This window comes from Amyelois transitella, chromosome 3 (genome assembly GCF_032362555.1).
Source record: "Amyelois transitella isolate CPQ chromosome 3, ilAmyTran1.1, whole genome shotgun sequence".
Classification (NCBI taxonomy): domain Eukaryota; kingdom Metazoa; phylum Arthropoda; class Insecta; order Lepidoptera; family Pyralidae; genus Amyelois; species Amyelois transitella.
In genome coordinates this window covers 11,973,762-12,000,542 of record NC_083506.1, presented here as the reverse complement: position 1 = coordinate 12,000,542, position 26,781 = coordinate 11,973,762, and the positions used below count along the sequence as shown (strand labels likewise).

Below are 26,781 nucleotides of genomic sequence, written 5' to 3'. Positions count from 1 at the left end.
AGTCCAGGATACGATTACAGGAGGAATTTCTAATATAATTAAATTGGTTAAGGTTACATTCTGACAGAGTATCAAAAAATAACAATTGAGAAACCCCAGATACCCCACTAGGACGCAGATAGTTTCCTTCATCACACCATTCTACATTTTTTAAATTAAAGTCCCCTAATATTAAAAACGAGTCATTCGGGCAAGTATCAAATATAGACGAAAGCTTTTCTGAAAAATTACTCAACTGCATGTTAAAAGAGTTACCAAGCGCTTCATTGCAGAGGTATATTGTACAAACATGTAGTTTTATGTTTTCTTTAAGATTGTTATTTTTTAGCGTAATTGTCACCCAAATATCCTCTGCAGATGACCGCCACTCAGGTCGTTCAATGGCTGCGAAGTCCCTATGAACGGCGAGTAATGTTCCGCCGCCATATTTTTCGCCAGTCATTTCGTAATTTCTATCCCGTCTAAATACTACGTACCTATCATCAAACAACTCACTGTCTCCCAAACCCTCAAGCAACCACGTCTCTGTCAGCGAAACAATGTCAAAAGATGTTAATAAAAGATTACGTTTAAATACTTGTGTCTTTGTACGAAGCCCTCGAGTATTTTGGTAAAAAACTTTAATATTAGAATCCACAATTAATAATAAACAACATAAGTCTAAGTAGAAACTTTGTAAAGACTATAGTAGATAATATAATGAACCTCAGTACTAGATACCAGATAAAAATAATATTAATGTCAGCATTGTAACTAATCGATTTATACAGAAATCTGTATAAATAACATGTATTCAATACAAGTCTTCTATTCAATATCGATATTATCAAGAAATTGATAATAATATTACAGTGAACAATTGCAAAATATATAAGGAAATAATGTAAATAAACGAAAAACGACAATCTACTTTTACTTAACGTCACAATCTTACATAAAATAAAAATAGTACCGAATGCGTTAACGATAAAATAAAAATAATTAACTATAGCTATAATATTTATATATAACATAAGTAACTTATGCGAACTATATATAATAATATTATCAGTTCCGACACAAGGTACTGCATATAGCAAATAATTTATGTACGTTATCAGTTTAATACTTAAAATAAACAATGACATCAAAAACCTACAAATAAAAATATTACTGACAGATACTGCACTGGCACTAAGCAAATTATAACAAAGATAAATTAAACTAACGTTTGGCGATAAATGAGGATTTAAAATAGTCTGAGAGAAATATGCAAAATAAATATAACTATTTAGCCGAAAAAAGTGTCCTAGCATCCAGGTAAAACTAAATGCAAATAAGGAATTTAAGCCGAAGAATAAATTGCATAGAACGCAGGCGAGTGAATGGAGAGTTATAAGAAATACCGTAAGCTCAGCGTAAATAATGACATGCGATGTAAACAAACTGCGAAGTGCGCAGTCAAATCTCCAACATACAAATGTGTTTCTTGCAACGCGTGCGCACAGTCGAAGCTGCGGCGCGCACTGCCGTTGCCTACGAGCACTTACCTGCGGAAACAGGTAGCCCGCTCCACCGAGCCGACTCACATAAAAACACAAAGGAAGGAATGCACGCATGGTTCTCAATCTGCTTACAAGTTTATAACAAAATCTAAAAGACTGCAACTTCGGGAGTCTAACGCATTCAAGAAACAAAGTTAAACTATTTTTAAAAGGTCTTTTTCGTTTCTTATAATAAAAACAGGTGACGTGTCGGATTTTCTGGCCATAATTTTTGCATGCTTCACCCAAACATATCTGAAATCCGTCTCTCGAGCCAGTGATCTCGCCTTACTTAACAAGGTCTTATTCTTCTGGGTCAGATGGTCGTTTACGTAGAACGGACCAGTAGCAGAGAAACCCAAACCTGCGAGCGTAAGCTGCTTGCTTTTACGCGCGGACGCCACCAAATCTTCTTTAATATATCTATTATTAAACGATATTATTATAGGTTTCTCAGCATCAGGCACTCGAGTAGGTATCCTCGCAATGTAGCTTATAGATTCCCTTCTTATAGGGAAATTACTCAACTCCCCTATCCTTTCCGCAATCTCATATAGATTTTCTCCCTTCCTTAAGGGTACCCCACGGATCTCGACATTGTTCGCTCGAGCCCACTGATCCCTATCCTCAAGCTCTTGCCGCAGTCTGCATACTTCCTCCTGCAAATCAGGGATCTCTGTCAAAGCCTTTTCAACACTTTTGACGCGAGCATCCAAAGACGCAAAAGCCGAGTGAGCCATTTCAACAGAGGCTTTTAAATCTGACATTTCGGCCTTGATAACGGCAACATCTGCCGTGAGAGACTTCAACGGCTCCAGCTGGAAAGTGATCCGACTCAACTGCTCCTGTATACTGTCCAACTGGGAAGGCATAGGGGATGTTGCGGCAGGCGAAAGTGAAGATCCGGACTTACACCCAGGGCACCGCCAGTTATTTCTTCTTTCACCCAGTCTTCTAAACCCGGTTTCTGTGACGCCGGCACATGCGAAGTCGAACTGGTTCTTACAAACACAGCACACCGGCCCATCTGAGTGCTCCTTATTGCAACTGATACAGGTGAACATCGTAACCGAGGTTTGGGAAGCACTGGGAATTATAATTCTAACAGACAAGCGCGTGCGCTTACTACAGATGCCTCACGGTGAATTGGTTGTTTGTGTTGTGGTTTATGGTAAACTAGTTTTTAAACGTAGCTTTGCCAGCGCGAATTTAGCGCCACCTGCAAAAGTATACAGGTTTATCGCAAATCTCACGGGAAATATACCTAGGTTTTACCGAGATGAAAAGTACCCTTTGTTCTTCGACAGACTCTTAATTATGTACGCGAAATTTCAAGAAAATTACAGTACCTACCTACTGCATTAGGTCCGCCAGCGTAATAAGTTTAATCCCGTTAATTTCCATTCCCGTGGAAATTTTCTTAGTACATCCACCAAAAAAAGAATCTACATGCTAAATTTAAAAATCTTGAGATCTAGCCGTTTTGACCTGTGTATTGATATATCAGACAGTCAGTTCGTCGTTCTCTTTTATTTGATTAAATGATACATCTTAAGGAAAGCGAAATGGAATATTAAGCGGGATGGAGACGTGACGAAGGCTGGTTATTCCGCGTATCGCTTGATAAGTTACATCACGAAACAATCTTAGTATAAAACTATGCTTTCTCCCTCTACTTATCTGAAAGAGAAAGTGATGGGTAGTTTACATTTGTACAGAAATACCATGTATCAGAGCTATTTTTTCAAAAGGCCGATACATATATGTTCGATAGATACTCGTAAAAAAACGAATAGTGCCAAAAGCTAATGGCGACTTTTTAGTTACTACGATTTCGTATGTTTTTGGCCATATTGCATTTATCTCAAATAACTTTTTTCCGCCTATCGTAAAATTAGTCCAGTAAAAGTATCAACGATAACTTATTCCAATGGGAATTAAGAAAAATTTATCGGGAGTTTTACGTTCGCAGCGCGCATTATGACTTAAAAAAATATTTAATCACATAAACTGCAAAATCATAATTTAATTTAATTCAAAAATCGCGAAGATTTCATAAGAAAAGCTTCATCCCTTTGAATAAATCATTTTAAAATCATTCATTTTAAAAAAGAAATCATGTCGTGTAAATAGAAAGAATTCCTCCTCTGTACTTTCATTATTTTGTGCTAAAGCTAACGTGCCCTTAGTGGGTTTTCTTGCATAATATAATTACTTCAATTTCCGGGAATTCCCACAATTGTTTTTCATAGCTCTGTGACCTCATTCCCGGGAAAATTGTTACAAAGCCTTATCAAAGAAATTAAAAATGGCTTTGTTCATTGTGTTATTTTTACAATAAAGAGAATCGGGAGAAGATATTCTAGGGACTGGTAAAAATTAATTAAATATACTGGGCATAAGTAAAATGTATAAAGTATATTCTTCTACTCAGAAATTCATAGTGAATTCCAAATACGAGTATATGCGCTCCCGTGTCAATGTTGAAGCACTGAAAACATTTTGTTTAAAAACTCGAAATGCAAGCGAGCGAGGTTCTAAGTAGATAATAAAATGGCCACCTGTGCAACTGCCAATGGTAAAAAAACGCGCTAAAATTCTTTGCGCATTTTATCCGATCACTAAAAGCATTAAGCTGCGTGTACACCGAGCTAATAGATAGCTCAGGCTGTAGGTAATTTCAAAGACCTTGTTAAGCTTACTATCTTTCGACACTTTCATAATTTTTAATATATTATTTATTTAATTTGTAAGTTATTTATTTATGTATGGTTTATTTGAATGAAGTATGTATTTATATTATGTTTTTATAAGGTATACGTATATTTATGCTTTGTACATACATACATACATAAAATCACGCCTCTTTCCCGGAGGGGTAGGCATTTATGCTTTGTATTTTATTTTATATGTACTGCGCCAATCGCCTTTCTATTCTTCAGTTTCCTCCCACACTAAGGTTGACTGAAAGAGATTGCTTTGGCGATAAGTCTGCTTTTGTACCTCATTACCTTTTTTTTGACAGCAATAAAGAGTTTTTCTATCTACCTAATGAATGTGTACGAAGTTCGACATGCACAATTGTTCCGAATGAAGGCATTGGCGTTCGCCAAAGCACCTTCTTTTACCTGGTGATAGTCTGGATTAAATCCTCACCTCATCTCTCTGGTGAGAAGCCTTGGGTGTACCTTTGGCCATGCCCTGGATTGGGTAAATCAGATTTTAACTCGAAGTCTAATATCCGCGTCATTTGCATAGAATCTTAACCCGTATTGTATCATGGTTGATCCATTTGCCGAGGCAGGATTTGAACCTGAACCTTCATATGAAAAAAAAAAATGAAAAAAATGAAAAATGCATTTATTTCTTTAACTACAAAGTGTACACTATACATTGTTAGGATTTTCTATTAAGCAAAGTATGCCTGTATCAGAAAATCCTGCTCTTTCTTAACATACACTATTGAACACTTGTTATAACAATAAGTAGGTAATACAAGTTAAAATAAAATATAAAATGAATTAAAGAAGATATGGATATAATAAAACAAAATTTGTGTATATGCAGAGTGTAAGAATATTTTTAACTAGTATTCGTGTGAAGAATAGAAGAATATTGTCATGTAATTAGGGCTTCTGTTTGATTATAATTGAGTGTTTTTAGCCAATCGACAATTCTTTTTTTCACTTCGCGTAGTCTCAAAGGATATACATTGTGTATTTCATTAATTTTGTTATATATTTTAGCTGCTTGGTACTTAAATTGCCTTTTAGCAAATTTAGATTTTGTGATATTATCTTTAGCTACCCTGTTCCTTCTCCTTCTATGTGTTCTGCTTGGTATGTATGTCATATTTTTATGTATTTTTAAGGAGGTGTTTAAAATATAAAGTTGTCTTACAGTTAAAAGTTCACAATACAGCTCATTCGTAGGGAATCTAAAAGGTTTAAAAAACGTAACTTTCAGCAAACAACGCTGTCCTCTTTCTACTTCAAGAAATTTAGTTTTGTTTGCTCCACCCCATATAGTTATACAGTATCCTATCACAGACTGAACCAAAGCAATGTAAATTTGTTTTATTAGATTTTTGTTCGTAATGTGTCTTAAAAGTTTTAAAAGTTTAAAAATCCAAATCAATTTTCTAACTCTCATATTTATAGCTTCTATTTGAGAATGCCAGGACAGATGTTCATCTATTAATATGCCTAAATATTTTGTATAAGTAACTTTATGTATTTCAGGGCAGTTGCAATGTAAATAATTGATTGAGTCTTTATGTATTTTAAGTTTTAAATTGGTTGTTGGGCTGGATCTTTTAGTTATTGCAAAACAAATGTTCATATGCATCACGATTTTTTATTCGAGCATAATATTATAATTCAACCACCGACACTCTAAACCAGGGTTTCTCAAAGTGGGGTACGCGAACCCCTAAGGGTACGCCGCCATTTGAAGGCAGTGGTCCGCAACAAGATTTACGTAATGGTGGTTTGATAACTGGCAGGCATGCGCGGGACACAAGGCGGTGCGCGCGCGACTGACCGAATTCGTCGCTCGCTTTCGCATTTGCGACAAGAAACAAGCAACATCACATTAATATTACTAAGATTTTGGAACTGTATGTATTGACTTTTATTCAAATAAAATCCTTATTTTCATCAACAGTCAAATTAATTTTCTTTTCTTTAGTTAGTAAGGGGTTGGCCGTCTCTTGGAAAAAAAACAGGGGTTCGTTGAGCCGAAAGTTTGAGAAACTCTGCACTAAACCAAATCGTTAGCCCGGTGTGTACGCAGCTTTACGGAGTAGTAAGGTAAATCCCCGTCATTAAGGGTTCCGTAGTGCGGTTAGGGGTCCGTAGGCACCCGCTTAATCTATGTAAGGATTAGCGTTTCTCTCGAGTGTAGCCAACTCGTGCGGTTCCCCAGCTAAGCGATTATTCAACTTAGAGTTAACAGCAAAACACACTGAGCGAAAGTTGGCAACATTTTTTAATTTGATATAATTACAAGGTACCTTGATGCACAGTAAAGTAATGTAATGTTCCTCTCAGTTTCAGATTTAAGAGTTATCTTCTTGCTGCTAAGGTATAGGATGTTTTTTTCTAAATGTAGATTGGATAATATGAGCTTAACAAATCGCATCGTAGTCTTAAAAAATAAATTGAAAAGAATACCGGAAAGTACTAAAAAAAGCGGAACAAATGACATTCTGAAATACTGTCCCTTTTAAATCTTCACGGGCGATTTGTAAAAAACTTATAGGACCCGAACGCTAAATTGTTGCTCAGGGCCCGCGGGTTCCCTCCAAAATAAATCACCTATCTCCGTCACTCATTCCCAAACGTATTTTCCTCTCTTTCTATCATTCTAATCCGGGGGTATACTATTATATCTGTCACATTCCAACCTCCATACATCACTTCCCAGAGAGCGATCTAAGCCCGTGAAATGAGTGTTTATTGCTGGTCCTTCGAGCCGGACATGGAGCAAATTTGGCAAATTGAGCTTTATTTCTGTAGCGTTAGGAACTGCTGGGACCAGGTTACCCAGTTCAGGTGGATAAAGGAGAGTTATCCGGCCGTTACTCATGGGCGCATGTGTCGTTTTTGAAGACATTGAACTATGTGGATTTTCCCGAATCTCGATAAAGTGTGTGCTGGCATTAATACTTTATTTAATATCCGTTTTGGGGTCAGGGGAACTTAGTTCTGGTAATTTGCGATGGACTGCCGAGTTGCTATGGTGAATCGTCGTATTTTACTTTGTTACCTATTGAATATTACCGCGTGGTTAACTTTTGGGACGGCGATGAATAAAATAGTGTGTTTTCCGTTTCAGTGACGTGGTTACTAATGTTATTGTTTTTCAGGCCATCTGACCATATTAGTGTAAGTGTTAGTTGTAAGTTAAAGATTTTCTCAGCTCTCACCAACTTGTTTAATTTAATTAAGGTTAGTTAACGTTTTTGATTTAGGATGTTTCAAGATTCTATTGTGTTTGGAAATTAGGAAATAGTATTTAAGAAGGTACTTTGATATTTTTTATGAAAATTTCTGAGGACTTTGGACGCGTGTAATCTAAAAAAATGAATAATAAAAATATTGTATTTTAAGTTTTAGTTGCATATTAAGATAAATCATACCATCACCTTTTGATTTTTCCTTTGACTTCTACTTTATAACTAACTTTTATAAAGTAAACTAACTTTATATCAAATCACAGCAATATACAGACAAAATGAAGGACTTATTTAGACACTAGTCATCACTTTGGCTTATATTAGCTTCATTAAAATGAAGAGCAAAAGAGAAAAGCCGCAGGTTAATTCTAGTTCACAATAAAAAAAACCTACTAAGTCTTAATTCAAATTAAATTTGGGAATGGAACGGAATCCGCCCACAGTAATTTCTCCAACAAAAGCTTTCTGTGTCTAATCACGGTAGGTAGAGCTATTCGGAGTGCAAAGTCTGCTCCTGTTAAATTATTCATTTGTCTTTGTAACTCTGCCGTGAGGTGGCGATTGAATGCTAAGCCGACAGGGCCGTATCTAGGGGAGTACGTTTTTTAAACCCAGGATTAGTGTGTTAATTCTTCGGACTAGAGACAATTCGAAATTCGAATGAATTAATTCTGAGTTTGAAACGTTGAGTGGTAAAATTTAGTTTATTGTAAAACAACATTTATAGTTTTAAAATATTGGTGATTTTTAAGAGAAAGACAAATATAAAAAGTGATAGTTTTCCGGTAGTGAGGCTTGTTATTTGTATCTATGGAATATATTTTTATTTTATTTCATAAAAATTTTGCGAGTTAACCGTATAATATAATTTAAAATATTAGCCTTTGAAACTCTGTTTCAAATATTTCCCATTTCATAATTGTCGTCTCTTTTCAAATAAAATTTGAAAATGCTAGAATATTTACTCATCCTCAATTTAGATCATCCAATATTTTTTTTTACTAACCATATCCCTTACTGAGCAAAAGCCTTCACTCTTTCCTTTCAAATGGAATAAAAGTATTTGACTTTTGTTCAGCTCGAATAAACAAAGTTTTAAGAAAATATGTTTAAAAGTTGTAATCAATTGGTATGTGTATGTGTATCTAGTACGAGTATGCAGGTCCATTTACATAAAAAAAATTAAATATTTTTTTTCAATTCCAACAGTGTCGGAGCAAGGTCCACACGAGAAGCGACTGCTGAACGCGTTGCTCGCCAACTACAACACACTGGAGAGGCCAGTCGCGAACGAGAGCGAGCCTCTCGAAGTAAAGTTCGGCCTGACGTTACAACAAATCATCGACGTGGTGAGTACGGCCCTGTGTTTTTCAAACGATCGGACTGTGTATTTGGACAATGTTACTGGCTGTTTAGAAAAATAAAAATGTACTTTTTAAATTATTGGTTGGTCAAAAAAGAAGAAAATTATCTTGTTACTGTAGTAACATTGACAGTTTTGTCATAATATATGTATCTAGTTTTCATAATAAGAACAAAACCAGTTTCAACAAACGTACTAATAGGTTTTGAAAGACAAATTATCGGTTCTCATTGTGTCTACAAGTTGTAAATTAAAAAGTTATTATAGCCTTATCAGAAATGTGCGGGATATTTTAATTAATAACATATCTGTGCAGACTGTGTGATACTGTACATTGTCCAAATACCCAGAAAAATATGACAGTTGAAGTGGTTCGATGGATTCCAATAACTGGACGGTGCTGCGTGAAATTAATTCGGTGTTATAAAAAGCCGAGGTAGCCTTTACAATATGTTTTCAATTCAGAAAGAAAATTCGGGGAAATATACTGAGATTAATTTAATGTTTATTTAATGTATATGTACGTGTGTATTAATTTAATGAATGGAAGAATAAAGATATGGCACGTGTAAGGTTAATTTTAAAGCTCGGCTTGCATTAAATTTCTTCAGATACCTACTTATGTAAACTCATTTTACATTGAGTATATGAAATAGAAACAAAAATATACATTGAAGAAATATTTAAATAAAAAAAAAGACTATTCTTAATTTTTAAATTATGTTCTATATTCAAAAACCCACACTCAACTTAATTTCCCGAAATTTCTCTCTGAATGATTCATTTCTTCCACAATGTTGATCAAAGATGACCAGTCTACCGTCTTACGATCAAATCGAACGAATTATTTGAAATGTAATCGATGACCCGGAATCGATTGGTGATTTGCTCAATTTGTGTTACGAATATTTTTTCACCTTTCCTGTTAGAAGAAATTTCGAAAATTTTGACAAAATAAATGGTAACGGTTCTTATTGCTACTATTTTGGAATTAAGTCAAAAGATAAGAATAAAAGAATAAGAATTTTAGACTAAGATATATAACATTGTGGAAGAATAATAAATAATGTGTTTTTTTTTTATTTCAGAAATAAGTAATATGGCTGAAACACATGTATTTTACTTAAAAATTATGTAGAAATATTTTTATAATAATTCTGAATAGTGACTCTTTCGGCGTATACTTTTAGATAACTGGCATAAAAGCACAGAAATTTGCGTCTTCTATTATTGTTTTCACATAAAAAATTGTTGAGCCAAATGTACGACCATAAATTTTAAATTCTATCACCACAGTAAGTAAATGAAAATTAAAAACAAAAGAGGTAAATAAGTGATCACGTTTAGATATTTTTTATTATGTATTATGTAAAATTATATATTATGTAAAATTAGAACATAAACAACACATTTTTGAAAAAAGAAATTGTGAACACAAATTAAAAATAAAACAGGTAGGTATGACCCGTGCAAAGCTATGGAAAAACGGCCAGTTTCCAACTCAATAATCCAGCGTTATTTTATATTTAGAACACATGGTTTTCATCTCAATATGCGTAATACTACTTAGACCAGTATACACACACACGGTCGTCTGTGTCCTGTGTACACAGAGCGCAGTCGAGTGGGGTGCGACGGAGCGCGCAGAGTACGCTCAATATACTCCGATGTATCCTAGTCTTTCATTGGATATTGCTTTTTATAACTAGACTTTTTAAATATTCAGCCTCTTTTTGCTTTTTTGTCTCGCGTATTTTATCTCCATGCAGGAATTTGCTATAAGCTATGATACCAACCAGTATTCATTTATTTTGTCATTTTCGCAATTACGTGTTCACTTCAAAGATGCTGTCGCACTTCCAGACCCTGGTCTGCTTTTCTACCATACATACCGTACATGCATAAATCATGCATCTTTACCGGAAGGGGTAGGCAGAGACTTTGAGAGTAATTGTGATTCTTCAATTACATAATAGGCTAGCAAGTTGTTACTTACTATGAATTACAATTTCATTATAATGATATTTAGGTAAACATTTGTATTATTTCTATTGGCTATTAGTTTCGACAACCACGTAGCGTTTAAAAATGTACAGAAAAATAATCTTTAAAAATATGTTGTTTTGCGAGTAACAGTCAATTAAAAAAATAAACAATAGAGCGGATAAAATTTCAACAGAAAAAAATTAATTTCTATTTTTTCTAAATATTATTTAAAAAAATTATGATTTTGGATATGGAACTTTCAACTAGCTAAATTACATATTAGTATAGGTTTACTGTGCTTTATATTTATTAGTATAAAGATTTATAAGTTTGACAGTTGTTTTGTAAAATTTACATACATACATACATAAATCACGCCTCTTTCCTGGAGGGGTAGGCAGAGACTACATCTTTCCACTTGTCACGATCTCAATTCATGCTAGCTCGGCGGTTTCGGGTACTCTTGACCTGACCCTTTGCCAGGACGTCCTTAATTTGATCAAGATACGTTCGTCTAGGCCTTTTTTTAATTTGTAAACAAAAAGAAAAGTCACGCTACGATGTTTTTTTAACACTAGTGGCTGTCCAATGCGCTTATTTTACTCAATTAACTGCAAACGAACTTAAAATTAGGCAATATTCAAAAGGCGTTCTTATCATTTTACGCAATCACATTCAACCGTTATCAGCCAAAGTAAATTAAATGCAAAATGTCCCACAGCTGTTTCGCTCGATTTAAAAACGCAAGCGATGCCGCGATACAACTCCATCAATGGCGAATAAAAACCGCGTCACGTTCCGTTCCGTTCAAAAACGCCCCGGGATTCCTGGCAGACACGTTCGGAAATGTACACGAAATAATTTTAAAAATGTTTTTTTTTTCAGTGATAAGTATAGTAAGATAGTGATCTTTTTTTTTTTAATTTGTTCAATATTGATTCTATACTACCTTTATCTGCAGCTTAAGACGCCTTAGTTTAAGCTCATTTCACTCGTTCACGTGGGAATAAAAAAGTCTCGTCTTAATCGTTGACAGATTTCAACGAAATTTGCTCGATATATGTATATAGAAAATAATCTACTTTTCACTATGATTGCTCAAATAGTGTTCAATAGTTTTCAATTTCATAGTCGCTTCCCACGATATCTAAGTGAAAGAGATTGGTGTAGATTAATTTTAGAGTATTTTAAAGTGTCAGTAACCACAAGGTTCATGAAATACTACGTCATCTTATATTAATCGACCACGTAGAAAACTTTGTTCCCTTTTAATTAAAAGACCCAAGGTTCATTAGAAAGTCTTTACACGTGCATTTTCAAAGTGTACCATAAGCTGCTTAGCCGAGTCCCTTCATCAAAGAGGAATAACGAAATTTAAAAAAAAAATTACACTTTTCAACGAGTTTTCTTCCGCTCTTATTTTGACATTGAAGCATAGGGTGCAACTGAGTAGGTACATGAAAAAAATTAGAGATAAACAATAATTTCTGAGGCTTATAAAATCGACAGCAGTCAAATTTATTTATTTATTTATAAGTGAATAAATAAATTAGGTTTGTTTGACTGTAGGTTAACTTTTAATAAAACACAATCAATTTTTACTACTACTTAAACAATTGCCGTTTGTTTTCCGGCATCAATATAAAAAAAGAAGTGGTCGTACCAATCGATCTCTTTCCAACAGATGTCTTAAATGGCGACTAAGGAATATAAAACTTGGGATTCTTCTTTTAGCTTGGGATTGAGGTTTATAAACTTAGGATTCTTCTTTTAGAGCTAGAGAGCTAGAGCTAGCAACCTGTCACTATTTGAATCTCAATTCCATCATAAAGCCACACAGCTGAACGTGGCCTTTCAGTCTTTTCAAGACTTATTTCAACTCTGTCTACCCCGAAAGAGATATAGATGAGACTATTTGTAAGTTTTTTTTTACTGTCAGTATATTCATACATAGATCTACATAGAACAGGAACAGAGTGAGATGCAAGATTAAGTGTTATCCATTTACGTAATTGAATAGCCTCGGTGGCCCGGCTTCTCACAGAAATCACGGATGAATTTATAAAATGGATTCATTTGGTGAATGGAAAAATGTTGGCACGGTACCGTTTGTTAATTTAATTGGGTTTAGGAGGGCGATTTTTGATTTGTTACTTGAAAATACATACGTAATCACGTCTTCATCCACCACGGGGCTGATAGTATCGTAAATACTCTAACTGGATATAAATAATGTTGAAAATTTTCAAAAAGCCGTGTGCTCCCGGCACCAATGGAAAAAAGAATCCATCTCTTTCCCACGGATGTCGTAAATGGCGACTAAGGGATTGGTTTATAAACTTGGGATTTTTCTTTTAGACGACGAGCTAGCAACCTGTCACTATTTGAATCTCAATTCTATCAAAAAGCCAAGAAGCTAAAGTGGCCTTTCAGTCTTTTCAAGACTGTTGGCTTTGTCTACATGTAGACGAAATAGAAATTTCAGACAACTGGTACGGAGTCACTTGCAACAAGTAATGCGCAATGTTGAAAATTGAAAATAAAAGTCTAGCAGACCACATTGTCATATTGTATCGATACGTATTGACAGATGACACGATAAAAGTTAAATTATTCTTGTACCATATATAAGAAATGCGAAAGTAAGTGAATTTGACTGAAAAAAGCCTCAGGTAATAAACCTCGAAAATGTCACGTTTCACTGTTTGGTTTAATTATACAATTGAGATTCAAATAGTGACAGGTTGCTCATCGCCTACAAGAAGAATATCATGTGCCTGCCAGTCTTAGAGACTGTTGGCTCTGTCGACCCCTTCAAGGATACAGACGTTATATATGTATGAATGGTAAAAAACCTCACGCTTTTTTACTAGCCAATATTTATGAAATTGCGCACAAATAAAAAGCCATTTTAGTTCAACTTAAAAGTCGCGAGTTGTTTTTTATTGAAATTAAAATAACAACATAAGGAAGGTTTTAAAATGACCACTGTTTGCGGCATTTCGAATGAAACTTAACAATTTCATTTTGGAAACACGGCGGTCGATAAGGAAAACAGAAAGCGTTATTAAAGCTGATTGGATTTCCAATAAACACGTCCACACGTCTCTCACAATTTATTTTTTATCGCCACACCGACCGTTTGTTTCATATTTATTAAAAACTAGAGGCCGCCCGCGACTTCGTCCGTATGGAAACCCTATCAATCCCGCGGGAACTTCGGGATAAAAAGTAGCCTATGTGTTATTTTGGGTCTTCAGATACCCACATACCGAATTTCATCGTAATCGGTTCAGTAGTTTTTGGGTGAAAGAGTAACAAACATCGATACTGACAACAAAGTTTCGCATTTATAATATTAATAGGGCTAGCAATTGCGCGGGGATTCGCTCCCGTGGGAAATTCCAGAGTAAAAAGTGGCCTGTGTCACCCCCGATGGTCTATTCTATATCTGTGCCAAATTCCACAAAAATCAGTCCAATAGTTTTTGAGTTTATTCGTTAGAAATATACAAATCTTGTCTCTTTATTATTAGTGTGGACTAGCTTTTCCTCGCGACTTGACTTGCTAAAACCACGAACACAGTAATTACATTGAAAGATTAACATCCTGATGCCCTATTCAGTAACAATGTGAACTTTAAATTTTAATATATAATATGAAGAGGTCAATAAGCAGGAGTAATAAAAATACTAGATTTCTCTTTAAAATCGGGTTCTTTAATTGAAATTGGTTTTTTTTTTACAAATTTGACAAAGAGACAAAGAAACATAGAGACAAAGAGTATGAATTTTTTTTAAATAACTAGTTAAGTTAGTGGACTAAGAAAAAAATTGTGTACACTACATCAGAATCAAGATATTTCCAGATCATTTGAATAGCTTAATTAATCGAACTCAAGACGATTTTACAAATTAATCTTAATGAAACATCCATAATAATTAAGTGTTCGAAGAGAATTTAATTATTTTGCACATCAGATTGTGAAATTAATTTATTTAACAGAATCTGATAAACATCGGACGTATTTCACGTTAACTCGACCCTCAGAAAATTAAATTTAAGACCTTCCAGCCATATTTTAATGGCAGATTTCAAGGACGTCAAGGTGCTATTAGGGTTGACTCGAGAAGGAAGGCAACTTTATTAATGGTGAAATAGTACTTAATATTACTTTATTTTTATACGAGTAGACTTACCTATATAGTTTTAAAAAAAATTAAAAAAGAATAGGGCCACTCCATCTCTTTCCCATGGATGTCTTAAAAGGTGACTAAGGGATAGGCTCATAATCTTTCTATAAGGCGATAGGCTAGCAACCTGTCACTATTTGAATCTCAATTCTATCAGATCAATTAAACCTAACAGCTGAGTGACCTCAACAGTTTTTCAAGGCTGCTTTGTCTACCCCGCAAGGGATTTAGACGTGACTATATGTAAGTATGTATGTATGTTTTTTTTGGACGAGATGTCCCTTAATTTGTCAAGCTCATCCTGCCATAGCACCGATTTGAGCGAGGAAAGCGAGTCAGCAAAATAATTTAAAAAAAAACTTTCCTGCGGGAAATGTCAATTTTTCAAAATATGGGTTTGGGTTGGCGTGGCTTTACAGTCTTTTCAGGCTTTACAGTATCACGGGACTGTTGGCTCTGTCTATCCTTTACGTGTGAAGACATGATTATAAATATTTATGTATGTAAAAATATCTTATGTTACTTATAAGAATTCCGAGTTTTAACATGTAGATACTTCTCAAAATTAACAAAATTAATCAATCTACTTTATCAATAAGATTAAGGGTTCAGTTATCAGAAGTTCTTACTTATGGGTATCAGACGGATTATCAGATAATAGGAAGCCCCAGTTAATACCCTGTAGACGAGCGACTTAAGAGTCTGTATTTAAAATCGCTTTTAACTTCAAAATCAACTCTATTGTATTTAATCTTCTAACGATTATCAGACAATAAGTCTGTTAGCTTATTGATAAATGATAATTCAATTTATTATATTCTTTTGGAAGAAGAATTTCGATTTTGGTTGTACATTAGCAAAATAATCTGATAATTTAGAAGAAAACTTGTTAATTGTGTATCTTTTTTGTTTATGACCTCTTGGCGCTATGCCAACATCCATATATTTGACCTTAAGATTCCTCATTTGATCTTCGACGTGGTCAGAGACACTAATTCTTAGAAAATAAAAAAAAACTTAAAAAAAAATTGATTGAGCTGAAATTTTTTTTTCATCTTCAAAGATCGAACTCAGAATCTGCATGACAGCTTGTCACAAAATCTAGGGCACAGATCATCTTTAATGAATCTCCAACAACATTTGTAGGAATTATTTATTATCTTTCGAAAACATACTGCTGAAAGAGTCACTACAAAGAGAACTAGATAAAGTTTACTGTCTAGAAACACTTAGATCTGTACCAACTCTGACAATAAAACACATTAGTCATCACCGACTGTTATTCGCTCGGATATCTGTTTAATTACTTCTCCGTTACAACAAAGCCATAAAGATGATATAACCGCGAACTCCGAGATTGAAACAACTTTGTGGATTCAGCTAATATTACTTACGAGAGTGTTTTTAACGTGATATGCGCAGTTCTACAGCTCCATGAAATGTAATTTGATCATAAACGAATACGCGATTATTTTGATCTTTGCAATCGAGTTCTCAATTCACGTTTATCTGTCAATTTGGAATGAGTTTTAATAAATCATTTTTAAAGAGATGGTCAATCAAAATTTGCACACGAGTGTTACGAATTTTTGCGCGTGTTCATTCAATGGTTTGATTCACATCTCGTAAATCATGATTAAATTACAATTCGTGGAGAGCGCGGAAAGTGCTCAAATCCCTTTCAAATTTCCAGTTTTTGTTTTGTTTCGTCTCCCCATCGCCATCATGGGTTCGATTCCCATAACGCTCTATACAAAAGGTACCAAGTGAGAACAAACAAAGGACACCATCTGATTTTGATTATGTTTTTCGTTCCTTTCTTGCGTCACCGTGCGTTCTATTATCAAAATAAGGATGAGAAAAATCAAATCCTCACAACGAACGTCTGGCTCAATTTGGTAAGTGGTAGGCGGGCTAGGCGACTCCGCCCCGCCCGGCACCGCCCCGGCGGACTACCGCCTCGATAAGATTTTCTCATCTATTCCACGCTACCAGCAGCACAGTATCAAAGGATTCTTCAGGCTATACTACGCAGATTAATGTCATCTGGGCACCAGCATTTTCTACCGGAGAATTAACATGAGCCAATTGTGGAATTAGGCAGCCTCATCTCTATTGTGATACTAAGAAATCAGGTGGTGATGATATTGATATTAAAAGCTATAAATGTTGTTCCGCTAGTATAAGTTACATTTCATCACCACGACTACGAGAAATTTAAAAAAAATATCATAAACTTCTAATGGACTGGACTAAATTTCTAATGGGCAAACGATATAGCCTGAAGAATCTTCAAGTTGATAAAGTAATGCTTTGCGTCGCCTCTCGTGTCTCCAGGTGGCGGGCGCGGCAAGGGTCCGTCGCATGGACAATCGGTGTTACATTGTTGTTCACATCTCGCATATCTATATTAGAGTGTGTGTAGGGCGCCGCGCGAATGTCCCCGTCGCATGAGGGAACACTTCGCGCTCCACCCAAAACCCCGTCTTTGTGTTCCGGAACTGATCAGTTGTCTACACTATTATACTGACTGCGCCCTTTCTTTCTGTTTTTGTTGACATCGTCTAACCCAATAGGACGAGAAGAATCAACTACTTATAACCAATATATGGCTGTCATTGGTAAGTGTGATTAAACGGCGAACCTAAATTAACACTTGATAAAATTTCTAATATTTTGTTCAGTTTACTGTTTATACTTTCCTCTTTTGTTTTTTTTTACTAATACCTTTTTTCTTTGTCTCTATTGTTACGTTTTCTTCTCTCTGACTGTTATTTTTGAAAATTGCATAGCATTGTGGAATATGCGGCAGTTTTGACATTTCCTGTCATATTGTATGGTGTCATTAGTGGATTATCTTGGACATGTTCATCAATCTTCAGCCGACGCTGTAGAATAGTATGTAGTCCCTTTTCATGCATCCCATCATAATCTGTCATAAGATAAAGTAGCTCTGATCCTCTGAAAGCTAATTCTCTCACTATATCTATGCAGATTAACTAGAAACTGTGAAACGCTATACTCGAGGTAAGTGCTCAATTAATAACATTGGCAGATAACGAAATGTGCAGTGGATAAACGCAAATTGAATAGGAAATTGCACAATCAGGATAACTGCCGTGTACGCCGCAATGCAATTAACAATATGTACTAATGGTTGACACTAATTGACACACCATAATAAACCGAATAATAACAATCTGAGCCGTTTTTTTTGGCTTTGTTTAAAAAAAAAGTAAAAAAGAGGGTAGTTGTAGGTTCGTCAATTGGAAGTTACATATTGGATGGACTTGCAAATGTTATGATATTGCACAGTAATGTTACCGAGGTGTTTAATGTCCACCGTGTACCGTGCACAACCTGGGTCCGCTGCAATTTTGTTTTGTTTGGCTAAAGGAAGGACTGTGGTATTTTTTATACTATGCATGGCCATGGAATGTTCTTCTATCATGGGTCGGCTTAAAGTGAACGAACGTGTAACAGTAGTGTCTTCGTTGCAATATATTCAAAAGGAAAATGAACCAAACTTCCTTATTTATAACAATATAAAATCTTATCCTTAGAAATTTATTCTATACTTGGGTAATAGAAGCCTTAACTTCAAATTACCAAAATAATTGAGATTCAATTGATTCAACTCATACGATTTCGTAAAATATAAAATCATAAATGATTTTTGATAAAATACCAAAAGTTTCATTAAGGTGTTCTTGTTCCAGACTTATTTTCTTTTGAATGGTCTCGATGAGGGCGCCACTGTTCATGTGGTCACTTTAAGCACTTGGGAATGTGCTCCATGGTATGCCGTTAGTTGCCTGCGGAGAAACCTCAATATGACGATAATCGATTTAAAAGCGTTATTTAAACCTTTATTAAATATTTTGTATTATTACCTTTAGATTATTTTACTACCTATGCTAAGTTCAAGGTGATGCCCACTTTTATATTTCTCCCCCGCGTTTATTATTCAGAAGGGACATTTTTTTAAATAGAGAATTTTAAGTTTTTTTTTGAGATTTTACAAATTTCGTTTGTTTAAGTTTGAATTTAAAAAAAGAAAATAAATAACGATGCTTGATGCACATACTTTTCTTGTTGGCTGTACATAATGCAAGTTGTAAGTCTTGTGCATTTAATGAATGGATGAATGATTTTTTTCCAGCACCAAAGGTATGTTGTTGAGCGAATTAAAAAATTAATTATTTTAGCATTTACCAATACGGCAGCTTAGTTCCGAAATGGTAGCTCCCCGAATCCCCCATAATGTGATGTCAAATGCAAATTGAGAACGATTTTGTATATCTGTAACCCTTGTAACGATTACTATATCTATTGTCTGTTATATAATGCTTTCGCTATGTTAGCTTATATCTTTCGTAATAACTATACATTTATCTTTTATCCTTGTCTAATGCATGACTCTTTGCATGTTAAGTATGCTTAAATCGTCTGACTTTCTAAGCTTTAATTCTTGTAATCTATATCATCATTATTCAAGTATTTTTGTGTTTTCTACTTTGTGTTGTGAACTATTTTATGTGTTGTGTCGTGTTTCAATATTATACTTTCTTTGTTTCAGATCTCTCTATATTGTTTGTGCGATGATTTTGTATAATTTTTTTATTAAGAATTGAATTAAAAAATAATATAAAATATCTTTAATGTGTATGAAATCATCGCATATAATTATATAAGTTTATTCAACTGTACTCGAGGTTTTTAAAACAAGTCTTACTCTCTCGAAGGGATTTTTTTTGATTCTGGTAATTGTTTTAAGAATTTGTTCAGAAAAGAAAGTACATTGTAAGTTAAGCAGCACATGAATGCGTAGAAATTGACAAATTATCTTGTCATATAATAAAAAGCCAATATTGGTTTAACAAATTTCATATTCCCTCTGAAAGTGAACAGGTTTATAATTTTTGAAATATGAAACTAAATAATTTATGAAGTAGTAAATATCGAGGTGAAACCATATAAACTCTGAGCACCTGAAACACAGTGATTTTTCACCCAAGTTCAGGTTTTATTATTTATTATTGCAATTCATTCTAATAACTCACATATGTAAATTTTTATATTATGCTAATTAAATATAGATTAATTATTATTATTTTATTATTACCTTCAAGAGAGATAAAGACTTAAATTGAGACAAGTGTCGACTACCTATATTTAAAAAAAATAAGATGCTTCCATTTATGTTCCATATTTAAATAGTTGAGATTTCATATGATATTAAAAAAAAATGTGCCACATTTTAACATAAACTGCTTATAAAGAAATTGTTAGTTAGTTTAGTAATACGTCGTAACTATAGAACAAAAGAATTCAATATTTGAATTTGAAAATTTTATCATCCACCTGGTGTTGATGCCGGTTACGTCCTTGCCTCATTATAATATTAATACTCGTAAATAGTTAATGAAATGATAATATTATACAATACATGATATACCTATATCATGTGATGTAGCATTACAATACATGCCTCAAGTCACTTAACCCGAACATAAGTGGAAGCGCTCTCACCATGCCGGCTACGAAGTTATGTCATTTTCAACAAGGGCCGGTACTAGCCGATGTGCAAATAAGCACTTACACAGATATAACAACTAAGTTAGGAAACTTTCGTAATAATAGCACGGTTCTCAAGTTTGGAGGGCCGCGGAATTAGAAGCAGTGGAGGGCGCAAGTGAGTTAGTGATATTACAGTGGTGTGCCGTGTGGTTCCCGGCACCAATAGAATAATAGAATAGGGCAACTCCATCTCTTCCCCATGGATGTCGTTAAAGGCGACTAAGGGATTGGTTTATAAACTTGGGATTCTTCTTTTACTATTTGAATCTCAATTCTATCACAAAGCCAAATAGCTGAACGTGGCCTTTTAGTCTTTTCAAGACTGTTGGCTCTGTCTACCCCGTAAGGGGTATAGATGATATGTATGAATGATATTACAGAGTGATAGAAACTAGGAATGGTTTAAGGAACATGGTTTAGTGGGTCTTTCACGTGTGTAATATTCATTAACAAAATACTGTAACTTTGAGTTCGTTTATTCCTTGCAAAAAATGTTCATTTTTTAGGTATAGTAAGAATAATGATTGAGATAATTTTTGATTATTTCTCTTGGAGAAAACCTGCACATTCAGGGAATGATTGGGTCATGATCCAATTTGGGTTATATGCAAGTTTTCCTGCAATGATAGCAGAGGTTAGACATTAGCTGCTTTGAGTTAGAACCTGACTTACCCAAAACTAGGATGGCAACAAAGGCGCGCCCTGGGCTCCTAAGTCTATGATCGAAGTAACCGGGACTAACCTCAAAAGGATAACGTATTCGTTGAAAAAAAAACAAAGAATACGTTGATGATAGACTAGCATTTACCTGCAGTTTTGCCGGCGCGAAATTAGCGCCACTTACAAAAGAAAATAGGTTTTTAGCAAATACAATGGGAACTATAGTTTTTGTTAGGATGAAAAGTATGTCGATCTTGCGAAATTTCAATATTGATTCAGATGGGTTTAGTAGATCAATAAATTCTTGATTATACATCACCAAAGATAAATCAAGTTGCTTGCGACATCTATTTGCCCTGAATCCGTGGCAAGGGTCCCAAATTGGGTCTATTCAGTGCCATCTAAATATGTTTGGTGTTTAGGGTCCCGTGGTAGCTGGCATGGTGCTTTCAATAGTTGGGAAACAATATTGAATCTATATTTTACATGGAACATCATATCAGTAATTAGATTTGTATAGTCGGCGATGTAGACTGTCTAACAGTATTTAATGAGATTTTGTTAGGACTAAAGAGGATAAAGAAATATAGTATGGCATGATAGGACTTGTTTTCTTAGCCACCAACCTTTAAGAAAAAAGTTATTAGCATTAGTAGTAACACGTAGTAAACAGAATGTAAATGTGAATCTGTGAAATGGTTTGGGTAGTTTGACATTTTTCTGTGTTTTTGACACCAGAAATATAAAACACAATTATATTTATATCACAAACAGATTTTTCCGAAATTTTGAACCTAAGTGTTTAAATAATAAATATTATGAAAATCTGATTCAATTTATTATTACATTCATAAAAATTCATATATTTCAATTTATTATTAGGTACATTCATGAAAAGCGTCCCCATTTAATTACTTTGCAATGGTTAAAAGTCTGACAACGAAAAAAAAAAAAAACAACAGAAATATTTGCACATTGCTTGCAATATTTTGTCCCGCCACATTTCGCCTTAAATTTAAAAAACGGCCAGTACTTATATTAGACTAGAGGCCGCCCGCGACTTCGTCCGCATGGAAACCCTATCAATCCCGCGGGAACTCTGGGATAAAAAGTATCCTATGTGTTATTCTGGGTCTTCAGCTACCTACATACCAAATTTCATGGTAATCGGTTCAGTAGTTTTTGCGTGAAAGAGTAACAAACATCCATACAAACTTTCGCCTTTATAATAGTAGTAGGATAAACAGCACGTAATTTGGGAGCGCATACATCATTTAAAATTTAAATTAATGCATTTATCTGCGGCCGTAAATGTAACTTTGAGATATGAAAGCCAAATGAAATTGCTCCTCGTTTCGATATTGTTTCCCAAACGATTTTATTGCATTACCAATTTTGTAAATTGACTTTTTCATTACATCACTTTATTGGTCGTTTCCAACTGGAGATAGGCTATATTTTATTAAGCATAATACTTTGAGGTTAACAATAAAATATGATACGTACTTTAAGGTCACTGTTAGTCCAAATTTAGTTTTCTCTTGTTGAAATTTTCAGGGGTGAATTCTTATTGCATACGGCAACACAGTACTGTGACGTTTGAAGTAGTCGTTTAAAAATGGCGACATTTGTAAAAGTAACATAATTAAATACAAAAATTATCAGTATGTATGGAAAAGATTTTGGATTCTATTAAGTTAATGAACTTGATTAATTAAATTAATAATTACATTGTATAAAATGAATGAAAAAAAAATGAGTCTAATTGGTTCTACGTTGGGGAAAACTTTATAAGCGACCAGAACTACAGAACAGTTTTTGCAAAAGTTTAAAAATATGTTTGATATTCTGATGTCACTTTTAGTACAGTTAAGAACGTTTCTGAAAAAAGTAACAATTTTTAATGTATTTTTTTCTAGCGAATAAATTACATTGACTGAATTTGTTACCAGATTATGTTCATATTAGCAATACGATTAACTAAAATTATATAATACAAATTAATCTATACTACGAGTGATTACATACGTTAATTGTGACCACATAACATAGGAATTTGAACACGCAAAACCATAATTAATATGTGTTGCGATGTTCGATAATTGTCAATGGCATTTTGATTATCAAAGAGTTAGTTAATTAACCGCATTACTAAACTTGTTAATTATGATTTTATCAGTAGGAAGAAAATTTTCAGAATCATATACCTATATATACCTATATATATATTTATTAAAAAAAATTAACAATAATGATATCTAAAATCTTTTACGTTAAAATTTTCAGAAAAAAAAAAATACTTTAAATTTTTTTTGCATTATTTTTCGATTAAAATTTTCATCGTTCAAGTTGGAAGCGACCACAGAATCATGCACCTCACAATCTCACACTGTTTAAACTAAAATATAGTCTTATCTCTTTCTCTCATAACATTATGTTCGTATGTGTGACAGGAATGGAACGACTACAACCTGAGATGGAATGACAGCGAGTTTGGGGGTGTCAAAGACCTTCGAATCACCCCCAACAAGCTGTGGAAACCTGACGTGCTCATGTACAATAGGTGAGGTGGTGGTGGAAGATGTTATGTTCTATTCTATATTTAAAATTATTATTATTATTTTTTTATATTTAGCCAGTGATTTGGAGCCAATTATGTAGACTGCAAAATTAACCTTTTTACAGAATATAAAAAGTTGAGCGGTAATCTGTATTTATCGACCAATCGCGATTCAGAAAGAATACATGGAATGGTGTGATTGGTTATAAAGGTTTCTTTCTTATAATAATTTAAAAATTGCAGATAATACAGCTCGATCTTAAGAATTAACGATTCATGAATGTAAGTTAATTTTGAAATAAACATTAGACGTACAAATCTCAAAAGATTTTACCAGTATGTGTATCTTTTATTATTTTATTTTAGGATTTTCCTTATTACATGTACCTAACTAGGCACTTCTTTTCCAGCACATCATCGGATGAATTTTGCTAAAGCGTATCTAGCAATTGCTAAACGAGTAATTTTAATATACGTAGAAAATTAAAATATTAATCTCTTGTAACGCAATAGGCGTAGCAATGCAGCAATTTTATGCATTATGTTGTTATATTCTGCTTATGCGTAGTACCTATCATAGAATCGTATGCGTAAGTTGCATATTTAAGGTACAAAACGAAGATATTGAAAATACACATTTATTTAGTGACCTTAAAAAATGCAACATTTATTTTGAACCAAAGGTACCTTGAACCATGACAATATATATTTAAAGCTCAAATTTGAAAGAGGTCGCTTGGCGCATGCAAATCTGCGCCACAGCAGATTATCGCGTTGGCGCATAAATGCGCCACAGAAATTGAGAGATTTTACTGAAATAACCCATCTGTACATTGCACGAATTTAAAAGAAATAAACATACGAAATAAATTTAGAATTTTAAAGATCATAACGAAATGGTTTAAAATTATAATGTCTGTTATAAAGTTTATTTAATATTGGCATAGTGTATAGGCACCTAGAAGGACTCTGCCTTAATTTTGATTACTTATTTGCATTAGCAAATAAGCAAATTTAATACTTTTTGTCTTTTAAGTAAGTACGTCGTACGCCACAAATTTAACTAAGTCTTGCTCACACGAAAACTGCGATAAGTAAGTTAGTCAAAAGTTAATTGGGTCTCCCGCGGTAACTAAGACCCTTGACTTAAAACTTCTGCTAGTTATGACATGAATATGAATTTATTTGCGCTGCCTGTATTTGCTGCTGTAAAAAACAATTCATTCTTTTTTTTATTTTTATTAATAGGAATAGCAGTGTTCTTCTGAATACGTTTAGAAAATTCTCTCTGAACGAAAAACAGTCTTTTAAAACTTTTTTATTTATATCGTCTCTTTTCCGGACGTATTGGCAGAGACCACATTTACCATGATCTCTACTTTTTTTGTTATATCTACATTTTTTTTTATATAACCTTGTTGGTGTCGACTATTTTAATTATTTTAATATCCTTGCTATAATATGCTAAATTTGTATCTATAAGATACAGCGTCAAGAAACAAAAGTAATATTTTTTTTGAGATGTTCCTACCTAAATAGCCTGACTTTAAAGATAAATATATAAAAAAAGGTTAGTATAATATCAATTCCATAATTAAGTCATACAACTGAATGTAGCCTTATCTTTCAAGACTGTTGGCTCAGTCTACCCCGCAAATAATAAAGACGTGATTATATGTATGTACTTTATATCAATAACGAGTCGAGTAGGTAGATATCGACAAGAGCGCTTCGGAAGAAGTTTTTGTTTGAGCGGGAATTAGTTTGGAGTCTAGACTCAAGACAATCAAAGTTTAGTATCGCTGCTCACTGATCAAAGGTAACTGAACTACAAGTTTATGAACCTCTAACTTTTGACCCGGGCTTTTCTCGAAGATGGCGGATGTTTTTTTCGCGATCATCGTCGAGTTAGTAACGTTTGTATCTACATCGGAATGCCTTTGTGCTTGTCTGTTGAGAAAACAATTTCTCTATTGAGAAAATGACAAAACGTTTTTGATTGGAGGAGAAAAAGTCACTGAAAGAGTTTGTATCTATAAAGAGTATCTTCTTTCCGGCTTTTGTCCCGGTTGCATCCTCACCTCTCTAAGAAGAGTCTGGGATATGCCTTTGACCATAGATCCTAGATTGGGTGGGTCAGGTTGTACGAGAATACTTAGATTTAAAAACTACAGCAGATGGAAAGTGTAATAGTGATATTGAAAGAAGGGTGAATGAGTTTGGTAGAAGAAGAAATAAAGTAGAATAAACGCGGTGGATATTAGAGCGCTTAGTACTATGATCGGTGTGAAAAATGGATACTGGATTTGGTGAGTCAGGTCTGTACACGAAGCGACTTCCATCTGACCTCCACAACTTTTGCAGTGCTTTGTGCCGTGTGGTTCCCGGCACCAATAAAGAAAAAGAATAGGACCACTCCACCTCGTTCCCATGGATGTCGTAAAAGTCGACTAATGGGATTCTTCTTTTAGACGATGAGCTTGCAAACTGTCACTATTTGAATCTCAATTCTATCATTAAGCAAAACAGCTGAACGTGGCTCTATCAGCCTTTCTAAGACCTGTCTACCCTGCAAGGAATATAAACGTGATTATATGTATGTGTGCAATTAAAAAATAATGTTAACCGTTTGAGTAACCAATCGGAATACTGACGAGGTTCGCGTAAGGTATCTGTTACAAGTCGAGAGGCGTAAAGCCGTACCTACGAGCTGTTCTTGGCTAACCGCCAGAATGCCGGTCCTGAGAAGTCAGGGTTGCCAACTTGTTGATGCTTGCAGGATAATGGTGTACATTGACATTTTTAGGCTTTATTTATGGGATAATTTGTCATATACATATCTAGTCACGTCTATATCCCTTGCGTGGTAGACAGAGCCGACTATCTTGAAAAGAATGAAAGGCCACATTCAGATGTACGGCTAAATGATGGAATTGAGATTCAAATTGTGATCGGTC

The 26,781-nt window shown here is 34.3% G+C and overlaps 2 protein-coding genes across 2 annotated transcripts in view; one reads left to right on the top strand and one right to left on the bottom strand.

The window, feature by feature from the left end:
- The window catches only part of LOC106132211 (neuronal acetylcholine receptor subunit alpha-7), a 59,960-nt gene that overhangs the window by 4,131 nt on the left and 29,048 nt on the right, over nucleotides 1-26,781 (top strand). The window contains exons 2-5 of the mRNA XM_060948705.1: nucleotides 8,692-8,831; nucleotides 16,878-16,922; nucleotides 17,601-17,645; nucleotides 23,718-23,827. Of these exons, the coding sequence (XP_060804688.1) occupies nucleotides 8,692-8,831; nucleotides 16,878-16,922; nucleotides 17,601-17,645; nucleotides 23,718-23,827 (340 nt within the window). The remainder of the gene's footprint in view (nucleotides 1-8,691; nucleotides 8,832-16,877; nucleotides 16,923-17,600; nucleotides 17,646-23,717; nucleotides 23,828-26,781) is intronic.
- On the bottom strand, nucleotides 442-2,656 carry LOC132902700 (uncharacterized). The gene has a single exon (XM_060948710.1). It carries the CDS (start codon nucleotides 2,585-2,587, stop codon nucleotides 1,679-1,681), a length of 909 nt encoding a protein of 302 aa, XP_060804693.1. The 5' UTR covers nucleotides 2,588-2,656; the 3' UTR covers nucleotides 442-1,678.